Below are 20,375 nucleotides of genomic sequence, written 5' to 3'. Positions count from 1 at the left end.
ATGATCACTTTTCATTGTTTGCTCTTGAACTTTTCATCTTGAATTTGTTGGCTTTATGAATTTGAGAACCAAGGTCATTGATTGGAAATATGAAAGTTGTTTCCACTCTATGCCCCTTGTATAGCATATATCTTCTCACTTTCTTCATTTTCTTTGAGCTTTCCAACTATGTCTTGCCCCTGGTATCGGTTGTAGCTTTTCTAGACAATCATCTTATTCTTGAAATAATTTTATCAATTCTTCACACTCTTCAGAGGGTAATGTATTTTCAATCGGCATTTACTGAATCAAAGTTTCAGTGCCAGCGTTTACCACTTCAATTTCATTTTTGAAAAGCTGGGATTGGCGCTCCTCCTCTTGTTCAAGTAATTGCTGTGACTCAAGTGGAGTTTCGTCAATTTTGTCCTCATTTGAGGAGGGAGTCTTATTTAAGATCAGAAGCACACTTAAGAAACAGACACAAGTGAACTATTTGACTTGAAATTTTTATTTAAAGAAAAAGCTATTACATCTGACGACCTATCCTCTCAGGATTCACAACTCTAAATAAAAAAGAGAGATAACTTGCCTGGACTAGGCATTGACCTTGAAATGTAAGACCGGACTCAACAATTGTACTGACCATGATGACTGATTCGCATAGGGGAATGCCCCTAGTTCAAGGATTATGAGAGTAAACTCCGAAGGACTTAGCAAAATATTCTTGAAAAATGTTGCCCTTAGAGTAAGAAAGGACCAAGGGTACAATTAAGATTGGATCATCTGGACCAGGCATGATCAGATCATGAGATTGCATAATCGAAAGATTGTGAGATTCTGCTCCTGCCAGTTAGGGGATGGCATGAAGATACGATCGAATTGTATGACAGAAGAATGAAAGACGCACGATCAAGAGATTAGATGAGATAGCATAAGATTGCTTTCAACAGATAGATCATGAATGACTAATCCTATGAGATCTTTGGAAATGATGGGATTTATATCATAACCCCAAAGGGAAAGTTTTTAATCTTCACACATTTTAACAGTGTTACCTGAGGGAATCAACCCTAATCCTAGTCTAGCGGAGTGGAGAGAAGGTCTCGACTCATGACTTTGTTCGTGTACCTAGGACCGATCGTAGCCATTGGAAGATGGTCTACGGCCTAATCTAGACACAAATAGGTAGGATATCCTAAACTAGGCTCACACACGTGATGCACATGTGTTCGTATACTACATGCATGTGTGGGTTAATCTAGGGGTAAGGCCAAGAGTTCCCTTAGCGCGAATCCATGTTCGATATACTGTACCAGTGTCCGGCGTATCAGTACGTGAACAATAGATCCGTTTACGCACCATAAAGGTACTAGGCTAAGGGTGGAATGCTTCTCTAGCACAGAGGCACCAGGTGATGAAATCCCAGTCAACCATGCTAGATAACACTCCGGGTTCCTAAAATAGGACGTGTGTGAATGTGAGATGCAAGGGTTTAGATGCAAGTGATGTAAGTGTGTGCAATAAGTTCGCGCAATCTATGATGCCTTCAGGTTTTGTTAAATTAAGTTCGAGTAAAATGTGATGAGAGAAAATAAAACAAGACAAACTAATCTAACAAGTATAGAGTTTTTATGAGCCAGTTAAATTAAATTCAAATGAATTATCTTTTGAAATTTTAATGAAGTTAGGTGGTCCCCAGCAGAGTCGCCAAACTGTGGTACCCGATCCCGCGAGAGGGGTGGGGCGCGAGCCGCCACGCGCTCTCTCTTGGTCTCCCGTACCCACGCGATTGGCGTGTGCATTTAATTGTTGATTTGAATTCGTCTTTCATGTGAACTTGGGATCACTAAGGCAATCCGAATTCCACACGAAAGAGACTGACAGAGTCGCCACCTAGATGTGGGATCTAGGACCCGAAATTAACCAGAAATCTAGACTCGCTACCTGGTTACGAGAATGGAAGGTATGGGGAGTTATCCGCCACATGCACCATTCCTGCCCGATAATCGGCCTTCGATTCCAAAAGCTAACTTTTTAAATTTATTTTAAATGGCTCATTCAACTCTATGTTAATGTGCGAACTAAGTGACATGCATCCTATGATCTAATTTCAATGTGAATCCTAGATGTGTATCTTGATTTATTAATTTGTCTGGATTCATTCTAAGTGAAAGTTCTCCTAGAATTCTAATTTCATGGAAAGCCCTAAATGATTTGATTAAGCATTTACAAGAAAATTAATATCCAAAACACCACAATTTGTTGTGGTGCCGACTCGCGGGTGGTATGCCGTCAGACATCCAAGCTGCCTACGTACCCAAGCCTCACTGGGATCAGAGTCGACGTAGTTCGGTGCACCTAAGCTAAGTTACATATGCCTAACTCAACTAAGACACCGACCTAGACGGGATTGACTGTTTCAACAGTTTTAGGAGAAGTTATTTAATTCAAGTTGAGGATTTTATTATCTTAGGATTTCATCTAAGATGCTATATGATTCTCATCTAAATGCAAATGGTCCCTTAGACTAATGCAGGTTTGCCTTACATCCTAGTTTACTAGGCTTGTCCTAGGGAAAGATTGGGTGACTAGTGTAACTAGACCTATGGCACGGTTGCTATACATAGCAAGCGTCCGTGATGAGGCTGGACTCCTAACTCTAGGACTCTCTAAAACTTAGGATACGACACGACACCGGTGTTCCTAAATTGGGCTCTAAGGGTCCTTACGACGGAAACCGTGATCCAACGGTTCCGAAAGACACAAGACAAATCGATTTAAATTCTCGAGGTTAGTGAAAAAAAAAATGGAAGAGATGATGAAATAGTGTGAGGGAATGAGAAAGATAGAGAAAGGTGCGACTGAACTTGGGAGTGCCAAATTGCCTACGTACCCCGCGATGGGGATCAAGCCACACGTAGTTCCGCTGGGGAGGTTACTTGGATTTTGGAAAACAGAATTGGTATTTGGATCAGGAATCGGGTTTGTATTTGAGCATTGGACTTGAGATTCAGAAACATTGATCTAGCAATGGGATTTTGGAATTGGGAATTTGCATCAAAGAATTGAGCATATAGGAATCATCAAGGGTTTGAATTTTCGGAATTCAAAGTGGGCGGGCTTATGAGATTCGGCCAAATGGATTCAGACATGCGACTCGGATTGTGTTGGGATATGACTTGGTTGGATTGGGTTAATGGTTAGGGTCAAGTGAGTCGGGTCTAAGTTAGGAGCAAACCCGAGACTAGCCATGGTCTAACTAGGAGGAAGTAGGGTACAAACCAGGGTGCGGACCAGGGTGCACCAGGGTGCGAACCAGCAGGGAACCAGGGTGCGAACCAGCAGGGAACCAGGGTGCGAACCAGCAGGGGAACCAGGGTGCAACCAGCAGGGAACCTGGGTGCAACCAGCAGCGAACCTGGGTGCAACCAGGGTCTAACCAGAGTGCGAACCAGCAGGGAACCAGGGTGCGAACCAATATCGAACCAGGGTGCGAACCAGTGGGAACCAGGGTGCAACCAGCAGGGAAGCAGGGTGCGAACCAGTAGGGAACCAGGGTGCGAACCAGTAGGGAACCAGGGTGCAACCAGCAGGGAACCAGGGTGCGAATCAGTAGGGAACCAGGGTGCAACCAGCATCGAACCTGGGTGCAACCAGCAGCGAACCTGGGTGCAACCAGGGTCTAACCAGAGGCTAACCAGGGGGAAAACAGACCCTACATGCTTCCTAACATGGTTTTTCTTTTAAAGTAAAAGATATGCATGAAAACAGACCCTACATAGAATTGAAATAAATGCCTACCTCTTTGGAAACCCACTTTGTGTTTGATTTTTCTTTGATGGTAATTCCTTGAAGATGATTCCTTGCTTGATAATGACTGCTTTTGATATATATCACCCAACGTATAAAATCACCCGATCCGGCAAGGATGGCCGAACCCTTGAAGAGATGAGGGAGAGGGATGAATTTTCTAAGAGAGGGGTTCTTTTTCTTCTTTTTCTTGGATGGTGGGATGAGAGGGTATTTATAGGAGAATGGGATAGGAGGTTAGGTGAGGTTAGGTGAGGTTAGGTAAGGTTAGGTGAGGTTAGGTGGTTAGGTGAGGTTAGGTGAGGTTAGGTGAGGTTTGGATGGTTAGGATGAGAGGAGAGGTTAGGTGAGGTTAGGTGAGGTTTGGATGGTTAGGATGAGAGGAGAGGTTAGGTGGTTTTGGATGGTTAGACCCAGGTCAAGATCTGCCATTGATCTAACGATTTACGGAAATCGGGTCTCGGAATGGAATCAGGGTTCGGGCTATGAAGTGACCCTATCTTATTTTGTCCCGATTGATGATCCGTAAAGTCAGATCAAGATATTAATGACCTAAAACATATATTAGGTTATTGTTGGTTAAAGTAAAGCAAAATGTGGGTGTCTACAGATGCCCCTCTTTGGTAGAGACGACGTAGTCATCGAATACCAAAGTTAAAATGACAGAACCATTTTGCGTAACTTTAATCGACAAAGGAACCCCCTAAACACAATGCAACCTAATATAATGCAAGACCTTAGATGAAATCCTAGAATTGGAATGCAATAAAACAAACCCGCTGCGGTGCCGCTGGCAACGAGAGAAATGGGATACCATTTTCAAATGGATTTTCGGAGGGAAAGGAATATCGCTTTTGAACAGCTTCAGAGGAAATGAGACGTCATTTTCAAATGGTCTCAGAGAGAATAATGGATGACTTTTGAAAGATTCTTAATGAAAATGCAGCATCATTTTTGAATGGGCTTGGGCAAGATAAAATACCGTATTTATACGGATTCCAAGGAAATGAGACATCATAGTTGTATGATGTTCAAAGGGTATAAGAGATCATTGTTGTATGGACTTGAAGAGAATGAAATACCGTATTTGTACGGATTCCAAGGAAATGAGACATCATAGTTGTATGATGTTCAAAGGGGATAAGAGACCATAGTTGTATGGACTCGAAGAGAATGAAATACCGTATTTGTACGGATTCCAAGGAAATGAGACATCATAGTTGTATGATGTTCAAAGGGTATAAGAGATCATTGTTGTATGGACTTGAAGAGAATGAAATACCGTATTTGGTTCAGGCAAATTGCCTACGTACCCCGTGATGGGGATCAAGCCACACGTAGTTCCACTGGCGAACCGCGCTAGCCTTAACTTTTGCCTGAACCACTGGCGAATCTGCGAAACCAGAGATTCTGGGTTCGATCCCCAGCAGAGTCGCCAGACTGTGGTACCCGAATCCCGCGAGAGGGGTGTGGGGCGCGAGCCACCGCTCTCTCTCTCTCTTGGTCTCTCGTACCCACGCGATTGGCGTGTGCATTTTAATGTTGATTTGAATTAATCTTTCCTGTGAACTTGGGATCACTAAGGCAATCCGAATTCCACACGAAAGAGACTGACAGAGTCGCCACCTAGATGTGGGATCTAGGACCCGTAATTAACCAGAAATCTAGACTCGCTACCTGGTTACGAGAATGGAAGGTATGGGGAGTTATCCGCCACATGCACCATTCCTGCCCGATAATCGGTCTTCGATTCCAAAAGCTAATTCTTTTAAATTTATTTTAAATGGCTCATTCAACTCTATGTTAATGTGCGAACTAAGTGACATGCATCCTATGATCTAATTTTAATGTGAATCCTAGATGTGTATCTTGATTTATTAATTTGTCTGGATTCATTCTAAGTGAAAGTTCTCCTAGAATTCTAATTTCATGGAAAATCCTAAGTGATTTGATTAAGCATTTACAAGAAAATTAATATACAAAACACCACAATTTGTTTGTGGTGCCGACTCGCGGGTGGTATGCCATCAGACATCCAAGCTGCCTACGTACCCAAGCCTTACTGGGATCAGAGTCGACGTAGTTCGGTGCACCTAAGCTAAGCTACTTATGCCTAACTCAACTAGGACACCGACCTAGACAGAATTGATTGTTTCAACAGTTTTGAGAGAAGTTATTTAATTCAAGTTGAGGATTTTATTATCTTAGGATTTCATCTGAGATGCTATATGATTCTTATCTAAATGCAAATTGTTCCTTAGACTAATGCAGGTTTGCCTACATCCTAGTTTACTAGGCTTGTCTTAAGGAAAGATTGGGTGACTAGTGTGACTAGACCTATGGCACGGTTGTTATACATAACAAACGTTCGTGATGAGGCTGGACTCCTAACTCTAGGACTCCCTAAAACCTAGGACACGACCTGACACCAGGGTTCCTAAATTGGGCTCTAATGGTTCTTAGATCGGAAACCATGATCCAATGGTTCCGAAAGACACAAGATAAATCGATTTGAGTTCTTGAGGTTAACGAATTTCAGATTTTAAGGATTTTCAGTTTTTGGACACTTAAGGAATATCAATGGTTCTAGGGTTCACCAATTTCGGCCCAGAATGGCATCCAAAGGAGGGAATCGTGCGCTCTTTCCTTGTGCAATTTAGTACTTAGGTTATAGCATCTTATTGCCTGGCAAATCTCAGGATTTCCGTGGACAGTAACCTCGGAGCCAATAGCATGTTATAGCTTAAATATTCAAATTGTCAAAGATTGATTGCAATTGGGATACGATTATGGATACACTGGCCATTTTTCCAGGGAAATCTAAAGATCCTAAAATTTCTGTTTCAATGGATTAAGGAGTGAACATGTGACAGAATTTTAAAGTTCTTTGGAAATTTTCACAATGATTTTTAATTAATTTCGAATTTTCAATGGATTTTATCAATTTTAAGCATATGAGTGATTTTACAAGTGAAATTATTGCAAACAAATTCGAAATAAGTTGAACTTTTTACAGCAGCAAGATGGGAATGTATGTAGCTTACTGTATGAGTTTTGCAGATTTTTACATTAATTTCACATTTAATCTTGATTAAACAATTAAATGACCAGATTGCACAATTAACACAGAAACTAGTAGAAATATAAATCTAAATTCTATGAAATTTCTACAGAAATAAGATATGAATATAAATAGCATGCAGTGAGATTTTCATGAATTTTAGAAATTATTTACTACTGACTTCGGATTTTTCAATTTTCAGCCCAGATTATGAATTAACACTACACCACACATGAAACCAGATCCAAATCACTTGAAACTTTTACAGCAGAAAGAAATGTGAAATATAAGACTTCTGTAAAAAGTTTATGAATTTTAATGATGATCTGATGTTAGTACAAATTATCCTAAAATCTGATAGTTTTCAAAGAAAACATTAAATAATATACCAAATAAACTCCAAAAATCTTTACAAATTCATGGTAAAATGAATCAGTAACATATTATTTTCCCACGAAATTTCAGTATTTTTGGAATCTGTTTAGTATATCTTTTAGTTTTCTTCGTTAAAAATCATGTATACCAAATAATTCTGAAAAATTCCGAGAACAGTGTACCTACCTGTGATGAGTTCCTTGCCGAATCCAAAAGCCGAAAAAAACACGAGAATCCCGCCTATGTGCGATCGCTTCCGCTCTTCTTCCTCTTGATCTTTTTTTTTTCTTCTTCTTTGTTCTCCTCACTTTGAATGGGGAGAGAGAGAGAGAAAGGGTTTTTGTTTTTAAGAGAGGGGTATAGCAACTTTGTTAGAACACATCATAGAAGAGAAATGAGTTGTCCCTTTTACTCTCCCTCATTGAACTATTTATAGCAAAGGAATGGGAGGGTGGTGGCCACCATTGTGGACTTATTCCATGGTAGGTGGCCACCATTGTGGACATATTCCATGGTAGGTGGCCACCATTGTGGACATTGAATTTTGACATGTGTGTGGCCCCATGCATGTTTTTTAAAGTCCTTTTGAGTAGGTAAAAGATAACCCAAGTGGGTCCCATATGTGACCAAATTCCCAATTGTGCATAAAATCATATGCCCCACTCCAAAGTATGATTTGAACCGTTCATTTGATGGGCGACAACGTGATTTAATTTGTGCTCCGCTAATCAATCCTATGGGCTGATCCAAGCCATCCAATAGATCAAAATGTGAATATGTTACCCCATTTTTAAATCACTCCCATTTGATGATCCGAACTGTCCATTTGATGGGCGACAATTGATGATCTTGACCGTTCAAATAGTGGGCTGCGATGTGATTTAATTTGTGCTCCACTAATCAATCCTATGGGCTGATCCAAACCATCCAATAGATCAAAATGTGAATATGTTACCCCATTTTTAAATCACTCCCATTTGATGATCCGAACCGTCCATTTGATGGGCGACAATTGATGATCTTGACCGTTCAAATGGTGGGTCGCAATGTAAATTGGTTGTGCCCCCTCAAATCATTCCTCTATGACGATCCAGACCATCCAATTGATGGGTCCCCTACCTAAGTAGGTTGTGTCCTCCTAAATCATTTCAATGGGCTGACCTGAGTAACTCAACCTGATGATCATTTCAAAATTGGTTGTTAAAACGACTTCTCTGAGATCTTGACCGTTCTCTTGATGATCATCTTTAGGTGTTGGATCGAAGAAGGTTTAACACTTATTTTCATTGAAACAATATGCGGGCCCCTTGATTGATCCAAATTTAAACAAATATCCGATACGGGCCCACCGACGGTCCAAGCTCCAATAAATGTCCAATGCGGGCCCACCGAATGGGTCTGAATTCTCCCCTAGCTTGGATTCTCCTGAATAACCATCCTCAACACTAGCGAAAAGAAAAATGCGGAACATTGCAGAATAGATCGGAAAGATTGAGAAAGCATAAGGGACGAACACGGGAATGGAAAACACTAGAATTCGACAACATCACACTAACTTCTTTGTTGATTAAAACGAATCAAAATGGGGTGTCTACAGATGCCCCTCTTTGGTAGAGATGATGTAGTTATCGAATACCAAAGCAAAGAATGACAAAACCATTTTGCGTAGCTTTAATCGACAAAGGACTCTCTAAACACAACGCAACCTAATATAATGCAAGACCTTAGATGAAATCCTAGAACTTGAACATATATCAAAAAGCACTTACTCTAAATACCATGAGATGGCAGTTTAGAATAGCGGAGAATCGGATTTATTCTGAATGGAAAGATCTTGCAATCCAGAATAAAAGATGCGGCGCCGTTTTTGAACAGGCAATGAAGGAATGGGATACCATTTTCAAATGGATTTTAGGAGGGAAAGGAATACCGTTTTTGAACGGTTTCAGAGGAAACAAGTCGCCATTTTCAAACCGTCTCAGAGAGAATAATGGGACTTTCGAAAGTTTTTTTTTTTATTATTATTATTTTTTTTTTAAATTTTGTTTTTTTTTTTTTTTTTTTTTTTGAAGAGAACGAAGCATCATTTTTGAATGGGCTCAGATAAAACAAGGCTCCATATTTGTATGGATTCAAAGGACATGAGATATTATTTCGAATGGATTCAACCAGAATGAAGCCTCGCATTTGTACGAGGTCAAAGGGCTAAGAGACGTATCTGTATGGATTTGATAAGAATGAGACCCCGTAGTTATACAGGCCCACAAGGAATGAGATATCAGAATGAGACACCATCCTTGTACGGTTTCCCAAAGAATGAGCAACCATATTTGTATGGATCCCAAAGAAGAATAAGAGACTATTTTTGAATAGACGAGGAAGGATGAGATATTTATACGACTTTCAAGAGAGTAAGAGATGTCATATTCGTATGGATGAGATATCATTGTTGTACGACGTTCAAATAGAATCAAAAGAACATTTTTGAATGGACTCAGAATGAAATATCGTATTCGTACGGCTTTCAAGGAAATGAGACATCATATTTGTATGATGCTCAAAGAGAATAAGAGACCACAGTTGTATGGATTCGAAGAGAATGGAACACCGTATTTTTACGGAGTTCCAAGGAAATGAGACATCACATTTGTATGATGCTCAAAGAGAATAAGAGAACATTTTTGAATGAACTCAGAATGAAATACCGCATTTGTACGGTTTCCAAGGAAAATGAGACATCATATTTGTATGATGCTCAAAGAGAATAAGAGACCATAGTTGTATGGACTTGAAGAGAATGGAACACCATATTTTTACAGAATTCCATGGAAATGAGACATCACATTTGTATGATACTCAAAGAGAATAAGAGAACATTTTTGAATGATCTCAGAATGAAATACCGTATTTGTACGGCTTCCAAGGAAATGAGACATCATATTTGTACGATGCTCAAAGAGAATAAGAGACCATAATTGTATGGACTCGAAGAGAATGGAATACCGTATTTTTGCGGAGTTCCAAGAAAATGAGACATCACATTTGTATGATGCTCAAAGAGAATAAGAGACCATAGTTGTATGGACTCGAAGAGAATGGAACACCGTATTTTTACGGAGTTCCATGGAAATGAGACATCACATTTGTATGATGCTCAAAGAGAATAAGAGAACATTTTCGAATGAACTCAAAAAGATAAGAAAGTTTGGGTTTTGATAAAGATTATCAGGGAAATGGAACTGAAATCCCCAATTAACAACTTTGGAAGCAAATGATTCAATACCACCATGCAGCAAAGGTCTTTCAAAGCTTGAATATGAGATGCCACTTCATTAGCATCCTGCCCCAATTTGAGGCACTCTAACTTTCTTCTAGTTATTGACCAGAGATCATTCTTCAGAGATTTTTCGCCATTCGTGACAGTCGCACCTTTTCCAAGTTTCTCGGAATCTGTTAATGAACCTGCCTTCAGAGTGATTGCATCCTACAACAATTCTTTAAAATAGCATTTGTAAATTTTTCTAAAAATAGAACCACATACATTGGTAATAAAAAGACAAAATAAGAAAGATTACTCAAGTGATCTCGTGATGCTTCTGACTTATCAGTATTTTCTTTTGGGTTAGGTTAGCCTCTTTTAAAGAATGTTTCTCCACTGATAAACATCTTCACTTATTTTTTAAGACAGTGATACTTCATATATCCTTCTATCAACTTTCGGATTGTTTTGAAATTAATGCCCTTAGTTTCGGGAATCATTGTTATTTTTGCCTGACCTACTGAGAGTTCAGAGGTCGATGTAATTCTTCTGGCGTGAACCCCATCTTACCACGACCAAGTATTCCTTTTTAGATTTTCAACTTGGCGGACCGTTCAACCTTAACTTCTGCCTGAATCGCCTTTTCAGGTTTTCAACTCAGCAGGCTACCCCCTTAACTTTTGCCTAAGCTGCCTTTTCAGGTTTTCAACTTAGCAGAGGAATGATCCTAAATTTTGCCTAGATCGCCTTTTCAGGTTTTCAATCTAGCGGATCTTCAAGCTCCATTTTTTTTTTTTTTTTTTTTTTAAACACCAAAAGGACTTTACAGGTGAGGTAGAGCTTTTCAAAGAATGGCTTAAGGTTTTGCAAGAGTTTCGACCGAACCTGTGAACAGGTTGCCTACGTATCCCAGTGTAGGAATCAGGTCATGCGTAGTTCAGGGGAATGCCCCTAGTACATTGGGTTTTGAAGGAAAATTTTATGTAGGCTCGAAAGGGTTTGCAAAAGGTTATATATTTTTTGATTTTGGGTTATGAATTTGGGTTTTATTCGGCCAAAAGACGGCCTTCTGGTGTTCAAGCATAGAACCTCTTGAGTTGATCAAGATTTGTTGGTTCCGACAATATTTCTCCATTTAAATTACAGAGCTTGACGGCTTTTCCGGGTAAGATTTGGTCCACGATGTATGGCCCTGACCAATTAGGCTTGAATTTACCTCTTGGGTCAAACACTGGTGCTCGGTTTTCTTTTAGAACAAGATTGCCTTCTTCGAGATCTCTGATTTTAACCTTTTTATTAAAAGCCCGGGCTATTCTGCGCTGATAACCCTGCACATGGTAAAGCGCTTTTAACCTCTTTTCATCTAGCATATTCAGCTCTTTATATCTGGCGTCTGCCCATTCATTTTCTGGCAACTTGACTTCAGTCAATACTCGGAGCGAAGGTACACGAATCTCTACAGGTAGCACTGCTTCCATACCATAAACAAGAGAGTAAGGGGTTGCCCCAGTTGAAGCTCTAATTGATGTTCTGTAAGCCCACAAGGCGTACGGCAACTTATTCGACCAATCCTTATGAGTTTCTGACATCTTGCTAATGATAGTCTTGACATTTTTGTTTGCAGCTTCCACTGCTCCATTTGTCTGCGGCCGATAAGGTGAGGATTTGTGATGCTTAATCTTGAACTCTTCGCAAAGAATGATAACTTCTTTCTTGAAATGAGATCCGTTATCTGAGATAAGTTCATGGGGAATCCCATATCTACATATGATGTTGGTTCGTATGAATTTAGCAACTGATGCGGATGTAAGCTTTGCATAAGAAGCGGCCTCAACCCACTTAGTGAAGTAGTCAATTGCAACGAGTATGTACTCATGACCACTGGATGACTTAGGGGAAATTTTGCCAATAATGTCAATTCCCCATACCGAAAACGGCCAAGGAGAAGTAAGAGAATGCAATTCGGTAGGTGGTACATGGATGAGATTCGCATGTATCTGACATTTATAGCATTTCTTCACAAATGTGTGACAATCTGCTTCCAATGTTGGCCAATAGTACCCCAGACGTAGGATCTTCTTTGACAACATCTTCCCATTCATATGAGGTCCACACACCCCTTCATGAACATCTGCGAGAATTTCTTCTGCCTGATCTTCAGTGACACATAAGAGTTGAATTCCATCGAAAGACCGTCGATATAACTCTCCTCCACAAATGACAAAGTTAACTGCCAATCTCTGCAAAGTCCTTATCTCCTTATTCGACGCCTCATTGGGATGCCCCTGGCCCGAGATGTAGTTCTTTATGTCCGTATACCATGGTTTACCATCGGGACATCTTGCAGCTATCTCTATAGCATCAACATATGCAGGAGCCCATTGCTCTTGAACCGTGATGGGCCTCATCTTCATATTGTGAGGTATGTCAATCATAGAAGCTAACGTCGCTAAGGCATCGGCGAATCTATTCTTCAACCTTGGCAAATAACTGAAAGTGATGTGCTGGAATTGCTTAGCGAGAACATCCAAGTATTCATGATATGGCAGCAACTTTTCTTCTTTGGTTCTCCATTCTCCTTGGGTTTGGCAAATGATTAACATTGAATCTCCATATACGTCAAGATTCTCTATGCCTAAGGCCAATGCAGCCTCAAGCCCAACAATGCATGCTTCATACTCTGCCATATTGTTGGTGCAATTGAATTGTAACTTAACGGCAAGGGGAACATGCTCATTTCGAGGTGACACAAGCAATGCCCCTACTCCCTGTCCTGTTTGGTTTGCTGCTCCATCAAAATAGAGGGTCCAACCAGTTTCTGGATATTCATCTTCTACCATCATGATCTCTTCATCTGGGAACATCGTCTTGAAAGGCTGATTTTCTTCTTGGGGTGCTTCTGCCAATTGTTCAGCAATGGCTCGGCCCTTTACTGATTTTTGGGTTACATGGGTGATGTCAAATTCAGACAACAATAACAACCATCTGGCAGTCCTACCTGTCAGGGCTGGTTTTTCAAAGAGATATTTCAGAGGATCCATCCTTGATAGGAGCAAGACCTTATGTGATAAAAGGTAATGCCTGAGTCGCTGAGTAGCCCAAACCAAAGCTAAGCAGGTTTTTTCTAGGACAGTATACTTCTGTTCGTACTCCAACATCTTCTTACTAAGATAGTATACAGCCTTTTCATGCTTGGTTTCCGGATCTTGCTGTGCTAACATACAGCCCATTGTGGTTTCTGTTACTGACAAGTAAAGCAGCAATGGATGCCCCGGTATTACTGGTGCTACTATCGGTGGTTCAGACAAACTTTGCTTTATTTTCTCGAAGGCCTGTTGACATTCCTCCGTCCACTCTTTGGAAGAGTTTTTCTTTAATAGCTTGAAGATAGGTTCACAAGTTGAAGTCAGATGAGCAATGAATCGTCTTAGGAACTGTATCCTTCCTAGGAACCCCCGTATTTCCTTCTCGGTTCTAGGTGGCGGCATCTCCTGGATAGCCTTAATTTTCTGAGGATCCACCTCTATGCCCCTTTGACTCACCATGAATCCAAGCAACTTACCAGAGGTAACCCCGAATACACACTTGCTAGGATTCAAGCGAAGCTGGTATTTGAGTATTCTTTCAAAGAACTTCTTGAGGTTCGGGATGTGATCTCTCCTTTCCTTGGCTTTTACAATCATATCATCGACATAAACTTCGACTTCTCGATGTATCATGTCATGGAGTAAAGCTGTAGCTGCTCTTTGATATGTTGCACCAGCATTCTTAAGACCAAATGGCATTACCCGATAGCAATATGTCCCCCATTGTGTAATGAACGAGGTTTTAGCCATGTCTTCGGGTGCCATCTTAATTTGATTGTAGCCCGAGAAACCATCCATGAAGGATAGTAATTCATGCCCGGCCGTATTGTCTACCAAGATATCGATATGTGGTAGAGGGAAATCGTCTTTCGGACTTGCCTTGTTCAGATCTCTGAAATCTACACACATTCTCACCTTTCCATCTTTCTTCGGTACAGGTACTATATTTGCAAGCCATTCTGGATATTCCACCACTTGTAGGAACCCAGCATTCAACTGCTTAGTAACCTCTTCTTCTACTTTCAAGACCCATTCGGGCTTCATTCTCCTTAGCTTCTGCTTTTTAGGTTTAATTCCTGGCAACAAAGGTAGCTTGTGCTGAACAATGTCTTCGCTCAACCCGGGCATATCTTTGTAGGACCAGGCAAAAACTTCCTTATATTCCTTAAGTAGGTTTATTAATTCATCGCGCTCTTCAGAGGATAGAGTATTTCCAATTCGTATTTCCTGTATTAAATCTTCTGTTCCGATGTTTATAATTTTGATTTCATCTTTAAGAGGCTGGGCTCGGCGTTCCTCCTCTTGTTTGAGCATATGCTGCAATTCAAGGGGAGTTTCGTCGATCCCTTCTTCCTCGTCTGAGGAGGGAGTGTTATCATTATTAAAGTCAGAAGCAAACACAGAGACATACTGAGAATCGGATTTCATTGAATTGAAAGAAGTTACATCATTATTCTTGGACTCATCCTGAACAGGCTCAGGATTCATATAGTAAATAAACTCAGAAAACGACTCGCCTGGACTAGGCACTGACACTGATTCAGTTGGCTTGACTAGACTTGACTTAGCCATAAAATAAGATGGAAAAATATCAGAACTCCAGTTGGAAAGATTTTCTGTTGCAGGTGCAATCTGACTCTGAGGTTCAGTAAAGGTATCATTACTCTGAATAACTGCCACTAGCATATCTTCACAATCTGTCTCTTCTTGTTCTTCAGAATAGTAATCAACATCAGGCACATTTTCTTCAAACAAAGATTCCAGCACATCTGGCTCAAGGTAGACTAACCAGTCCTCAACAGTTTTCTCAACATAATATATCGGCGGTTCTGTTTCTGGGAGAGCAAGGCCACTGAATATTTCAAAACCGGGTATCATGATCCCTGTCACTGAGTCATACCATGGTTCAGAAAACCCATAGTATGGAAACGTCTCACCTTCTTTGATAAAATGACCATTCATTGATAAGGGATATGGAGCCATTAGGAGTACCCTTCCGGTGCGGCGGATTTCTTCCTTCAATTTCAACAATTTTTCCATGGCTTCCTCCTCCTCTTCAGTAGGTACATATCCAAGACCGAAAATTCCATGGTTTGCTTTGATTGGGCGCCAGTGAGATGCCTTGCTTGGATCACGGCCCAAATTCATACCAGGAAAGTAGTTCATTTTTCTCATCATCTTGGCCACCACAGAACTGATGGCGAACGGCAAACACAACTCCTCCCGAGAGGCATCCTTGTAAGAGATAACAGCAACCTCGAATGCGAAACCATTCAAGTTGTAGTCATCTGCTTTTGCAACTGGAAGGATTAAAGTTTCTCCTGTTATTTGCCCTATTTCTGGCTCTTCATCACCTCTGACAGTGAACAACTTCCCATCTTTAATGAACTTCAATTTTTGGTGAAGGGTTGAAGCGACAGCACCTTCCTTATGTAACCAGGGACGTCCTAGAAGCATATTGAACGAGGCTTTGATATCAATAACTTGAAACTCAACCTCAAATTCTTGACCGCCCATAACGATCTTGGTGGTGAGGACTCCGACCACATTTCTTCGGGTATTGTCATATGCGAGGATACCAAGGGTTGATTCGGCAAAATCAGTGGGACCGAAACCCAAGGTAATGGCAGTTCTTAATGGACACACATTCAACGCGGATCCGTTATCTACCAACACAGATGGTACTTTCTTGCCTCCACAAACAATAGTGACATGAAGAGCTCTAGCATGATTCCGACCTTGAGGAGGCAGCTCTTGATCTGAGAAACTAATGGCCCTGGTGGCCTGGGTTAGAGCAACAACTTCAGCCAGTTGCTCCGGAGATATCTCTGAGGATACCTGTGTTGTATTCAATTCTTTTAACACAGCCTCTCTGTGTTTCTTTGATGCTATCAATAATCCCCATACAGATATAACAGCCTGAGTTTTCTTTAACTGCTGCACAACTTCATCATCTGGATCTTTCACATATTGCGGCTCCTCTCCTCGAGCCAATGCCCCTGGATTTTCGACTCTCAATTCAACAGGTTTGAAAATTCTTCCGCCCCTTGTCACATGTCTGACTTCATCCAATTCAGGCTCATCATAAGTGATAATTTGAGGGACTTGTGGCTCATAGGTGATTACCAAGGGAGGTACAGACTCTCTTAGGTGTGATTCATCACAGAATATGATTTGGGGTTCAGAGATGGGTTCTAAGGCACATATGAGGGTAAGAGGGTCAAACTCAGGATCTCCTATGGTTATGGCATTAACGGCAGCAGGAGGATTTGCATGACCAGGTAATGGGTTTTGGGTGACATTGGGTCTTGGCTGGAATGCAATGACTTTCTCATCAATGAGTTTCTGGATTCTAAATTTCAAGGCAATGCAGTTGTCAGTAAGATGACCAGGACCTCTGTGGTACTCACAGTGTAGGTCAGCTCGCCAACTTGCAGGTAGAGGATTGGGGGGAGGCCGGATGGCAGGTAAGGTTATGCGACCTGAAGCAAGACACTGCTTAAGCACCTCTGAAGATGGAATGGGAAGAGGGGTAAATTCTACCCGAGTTTGTTGCCGAGGTGCGGTTGCGGTTTGAGCATAGTCCATTACTAAAGGTTCTTGGGACCTAGAGGATTGAGCATTGGAACGGGAAATACTATTGACTTGGGCTGGAGGGGACTTTTTGAAATCTCTGGGGTTTGGGTTGCTACGGTTGAATACACCTTGAGCCATAGCCTCCTCTATCTGGGTGCCAGCCACGATGAAGTGTTTGAAGTCTGGATAGTATTGCAAAGACATGTGATACTGGAGCTGGGGGGAAATATTTTTCATGATTATCTGGACTTGTTCTTCCTCAGACGGGCGCTCCATCATCTGAGCTGCTATTCTCCTCCATCTTTTCACAAAAATCAAAAAGGATTCCCTCAAGTCTTGCTTTGTTCTCTCTAAATCCTTTCTGGTGATTTCTGTCCCATCATCATATTTGAATTGCCTGATGAACTGCTCGCCGATATCCTTCCATGTCCTGTAACGAGTCTTGTCCAAGACCATGAACCATCTCCTCGCAACCTTGGTTAGGGAAACTGGGAACAATTGAGCCATTTGCTCAGAAGATAAGCCTTGAGGCTGACACATGATGGTGAACATTTGCAAATGTGTGATTGGACAACCCACACCATCATATTTGTCGAAATCGGGCATTTGAAAATTGGCAGGAAGGCGAATTTCGGGAAATAAAGTAAGATCACTTGGATTGAAACCACCCTGGTCTTGAAACTGAATGCCTTGAACTTTCCTGGTAAGAGTCTCTAATTTCTCCATAACAGACTTATCAACCATGGACTGAGAAGGCCTACTGTGATTCTCGCTGTACTGCTCTTTTTCTAAGTCTTCTTCGACTTTATCAGGGATATTGATGAACACTGTTTGGGCAGGTGCTACTGGAGTAGCTGCTTGGCGCATAGGCCCTTTATCCTTGGACAACGACGGTTCTAACTTTTCAGAAAGCTGAGCCTTGATAACTCGATTTTCTTCTTTGAGTTCTTGAAGCTGTTGGAGAATCAAGGTAAGAGTATCGGTAATAGCAGCGGGTGGAAGACCATCTTGGTTGTCTGCCATTGGTGAGGATGAGGACGGGAAAGAAGGAGATGCTGGGGTTCTTAGAGAAGGTGGCGGAGAAACAGATTTCCTCTCTAACCGCGAAGAGACCCGAACCCAAGGAGTATTAGGGTTAGCTATGATGTTTATTGCCCTGTAATATCCGAAAGACATATTTTAAAATCAGAGAGAAGAATAGACGATGATGCACACATAGACAAAGATAATGAAAGAGAAGGATGGACTTTATTGATCAATCATTAAAATTTGAGTACATGGTTCAATCTTTCAAAGATAAACATGGAACTAAGCATTCTTTTTAGACTTCTTCTTCGGACGACAATCTTCCTCAACTGACTCCTTTAAAGGTTTGATGATTCTTGCATCCCAAGCAGATGAAACAGCTTTGACAATCTTGGGCTTGAGATCCTCAGGCGGATAGAAATGATGAAGGGGAGGCACAATGGATTGCTCCCTTCCATACTGACGCTGAATCCTGGCAGGAACATAAAAGGAAGTCTTTTTGAGACCAAGAAGGCGAACGTAGTTAGCTTCTCCGGTGTTGAAGACAGCTTCTTGGATTCCGGGAATTTGCCAATAAATCTGATCTTCTTGGCGAGAATTTAACCATTCAACCCAATCGCTTTTATGATCGAAAGAAACATCATGACGCCATTCACTGAAGGTGTATAACGTATGATCAAAATGGACAGGAGCTGCAATTTTTAGCTTGTGGCATAACCACACTTGAAGTAATGCAGGACATCCTGAGAAAGACCCAACGAAAGAGCGAATATAAGAGCTTGGACCTGAACTGGCACGAAGGTGAGCCATATCATCCAATCCATTGAAAGTTTCTGCAAGCATAGTAGGAATTGGATTGGCGCCACGATCCATTTGATCAACGAGGTCCAGAAGAACAGCTGGCGCAAAGCGAGAAGGCTGTACAGTGAGGAACCTAGCAAAGGAGCAGAATCTCAAAGCGCGCCGTCGAGCTTTTTGAATATCAACAGCACCAATGTATCCAACAGGAGGGTAAATGTCAATTAGTCGCTGCATGGACACTTCTTGGCCTTTCATGAAAGAGTTCATGGATTCATCTGGATTATCCATCAAGCAAAGGAACAAAGGACGATAATCTGGAACACAGGATGGCTTCACTAGAGGGCCATCCAAAAAAAAAAAATTAGCCTCCTGTTGGTTCAGGCAAAAGTTAAGGCTAATTCCCCTGCTGGTTCGCACCCTGGTTCCCTGCTGGTACCCGACAAAGACTGTGGTACCCTGATCCCGCGAGAGGGGCGTGGGGCGAGCCGCCGCGCTCTCTTCTCTTGGTATCTCGTATCCACGTGATTGGCGTGTGCATTTTAATATTGATTTGAATTCATCTTTCATGTGAACTTGGGATCACTAAGGCAATCCGAACTCCACACGAAAGAGAATGACAGAGTCGCCACCTAGATGTGGGATCTAGGACCCGAAATTAACCAGAAATCTAGACTCGCTACCTGGTTACGAGAATGGAAGGTATGGGGAGTTATCCGCCACATGCACCATTCTTGCCCGATAATCGGTCTTCGATTCCAAAAGCTAACTCTTTTAAATTTATTTTAAATGGCTCATTCAACTCTATGTTAATGTGCGAACTAAGTGATATGCATCCTATGATCTAATTTCAATGTGAATCCTAGATGTGTATCTTGATTTATTAATTTGTCTGGATTCAATCTAAGTGAAAGTTCTCCTAGAATTCTAATTTCATGGAAAGCCCTAAATGATTTGATTAAGCATTTACAAGAAAATTAATATACAAAACACCACAATTTGTTTGTGGTGCCGACTCGCGGGTGGTATGCCATCAGACATCCAAGCTGCCTACGTACCCAAGCCTTACTGGGATCAGAGTCGACGTAGTTCGGTGCACCTAAGCTAAGCTACTTATGCCTAACTCAACTAGGACACCGACCTAGACGGGATTGACTGTTTCAACAGTTTTAGGAGAAGTTATTTAATTCAAGTTGAGGATTTTATTATCTTAGGATTTCATCTAAGATGCTATATGATTCTCATCTAAATGCAAATGGTCCCTTAGACTAATGCAGGTTTGCCTACATCCTAGTTTACTAGGCTTGTCCTAGGGAAAGATTGGGTGACTAGTGTAACTAGACCTATGGCACGGTTGCTATACATAGCAAACGTCCGTGATGAGGCTGGACTCCTAACTCTAGGA

The 20,375-nt window shown here is 41.4% G+C and overlaps 1 protein-coding gene and 1 long non-coding RNA gene across 2 annotated transcripts; both read right to left on the bottom strand.

Moving 5' to 3' along the window:
- Positions 1–469: 469 nt before the first annotated feature.
- LOC143847258 (uncharacterized) lies at positions 470–4,536 on the bottom strand. The gene is made up of 2 exons (XR_013234983.1): positions 3,781–4,536; positions 470–822 (listed from the first exon to the last, which is right to left on the bottom strand). It is a non-coding gene; the product is annotated as an uncharacterized LOC143847258 (long non-coding RNA).
- A 10,496-nt stretch (positions 4,537–15,032) lies between these two features.
- On the bottom strand, positions 15,033–18,520 carry LOC143891769 (uncharacterized). Its single transcript, XM_077396301.1, has 3 exons — positions 18,424–18,520; positions 15,088–18,302; positions 15,033–15,037 (listed from the first exon to the last, which is right to left on the bottom strand). Coding segments are annotated over exons 1-3 (3,222 nt in total). The 5' UTR covers positions 18,426–18,520.
- Between the last annotated feature and the right edge of the window lie 1,855 nt (positions 18,521–20,375).

The sequence above is a fragment of the Tasmannia lanceolata genome, unplaced genomic scaffold, assembly GCF_043159265.1.
Source record: "Tasmannia lanceolata isolate RefF3 unplaced genomic scaffold, GAP_Taslan_0.1 ptg000015l, whole genome shotgun sequence".
Classification (NCBI taxonomy): Eukaryota; Viridiplantae; Streptophyta; class Magnoliopsida; order Canellales; family Winteraceae; genus Tasmannia; species Tasmannia lanceolata.
Note: the sequence above shows the minus strand (reverse complement) of the source record. Positions and strands in the feature narration are given on the sequence as shown.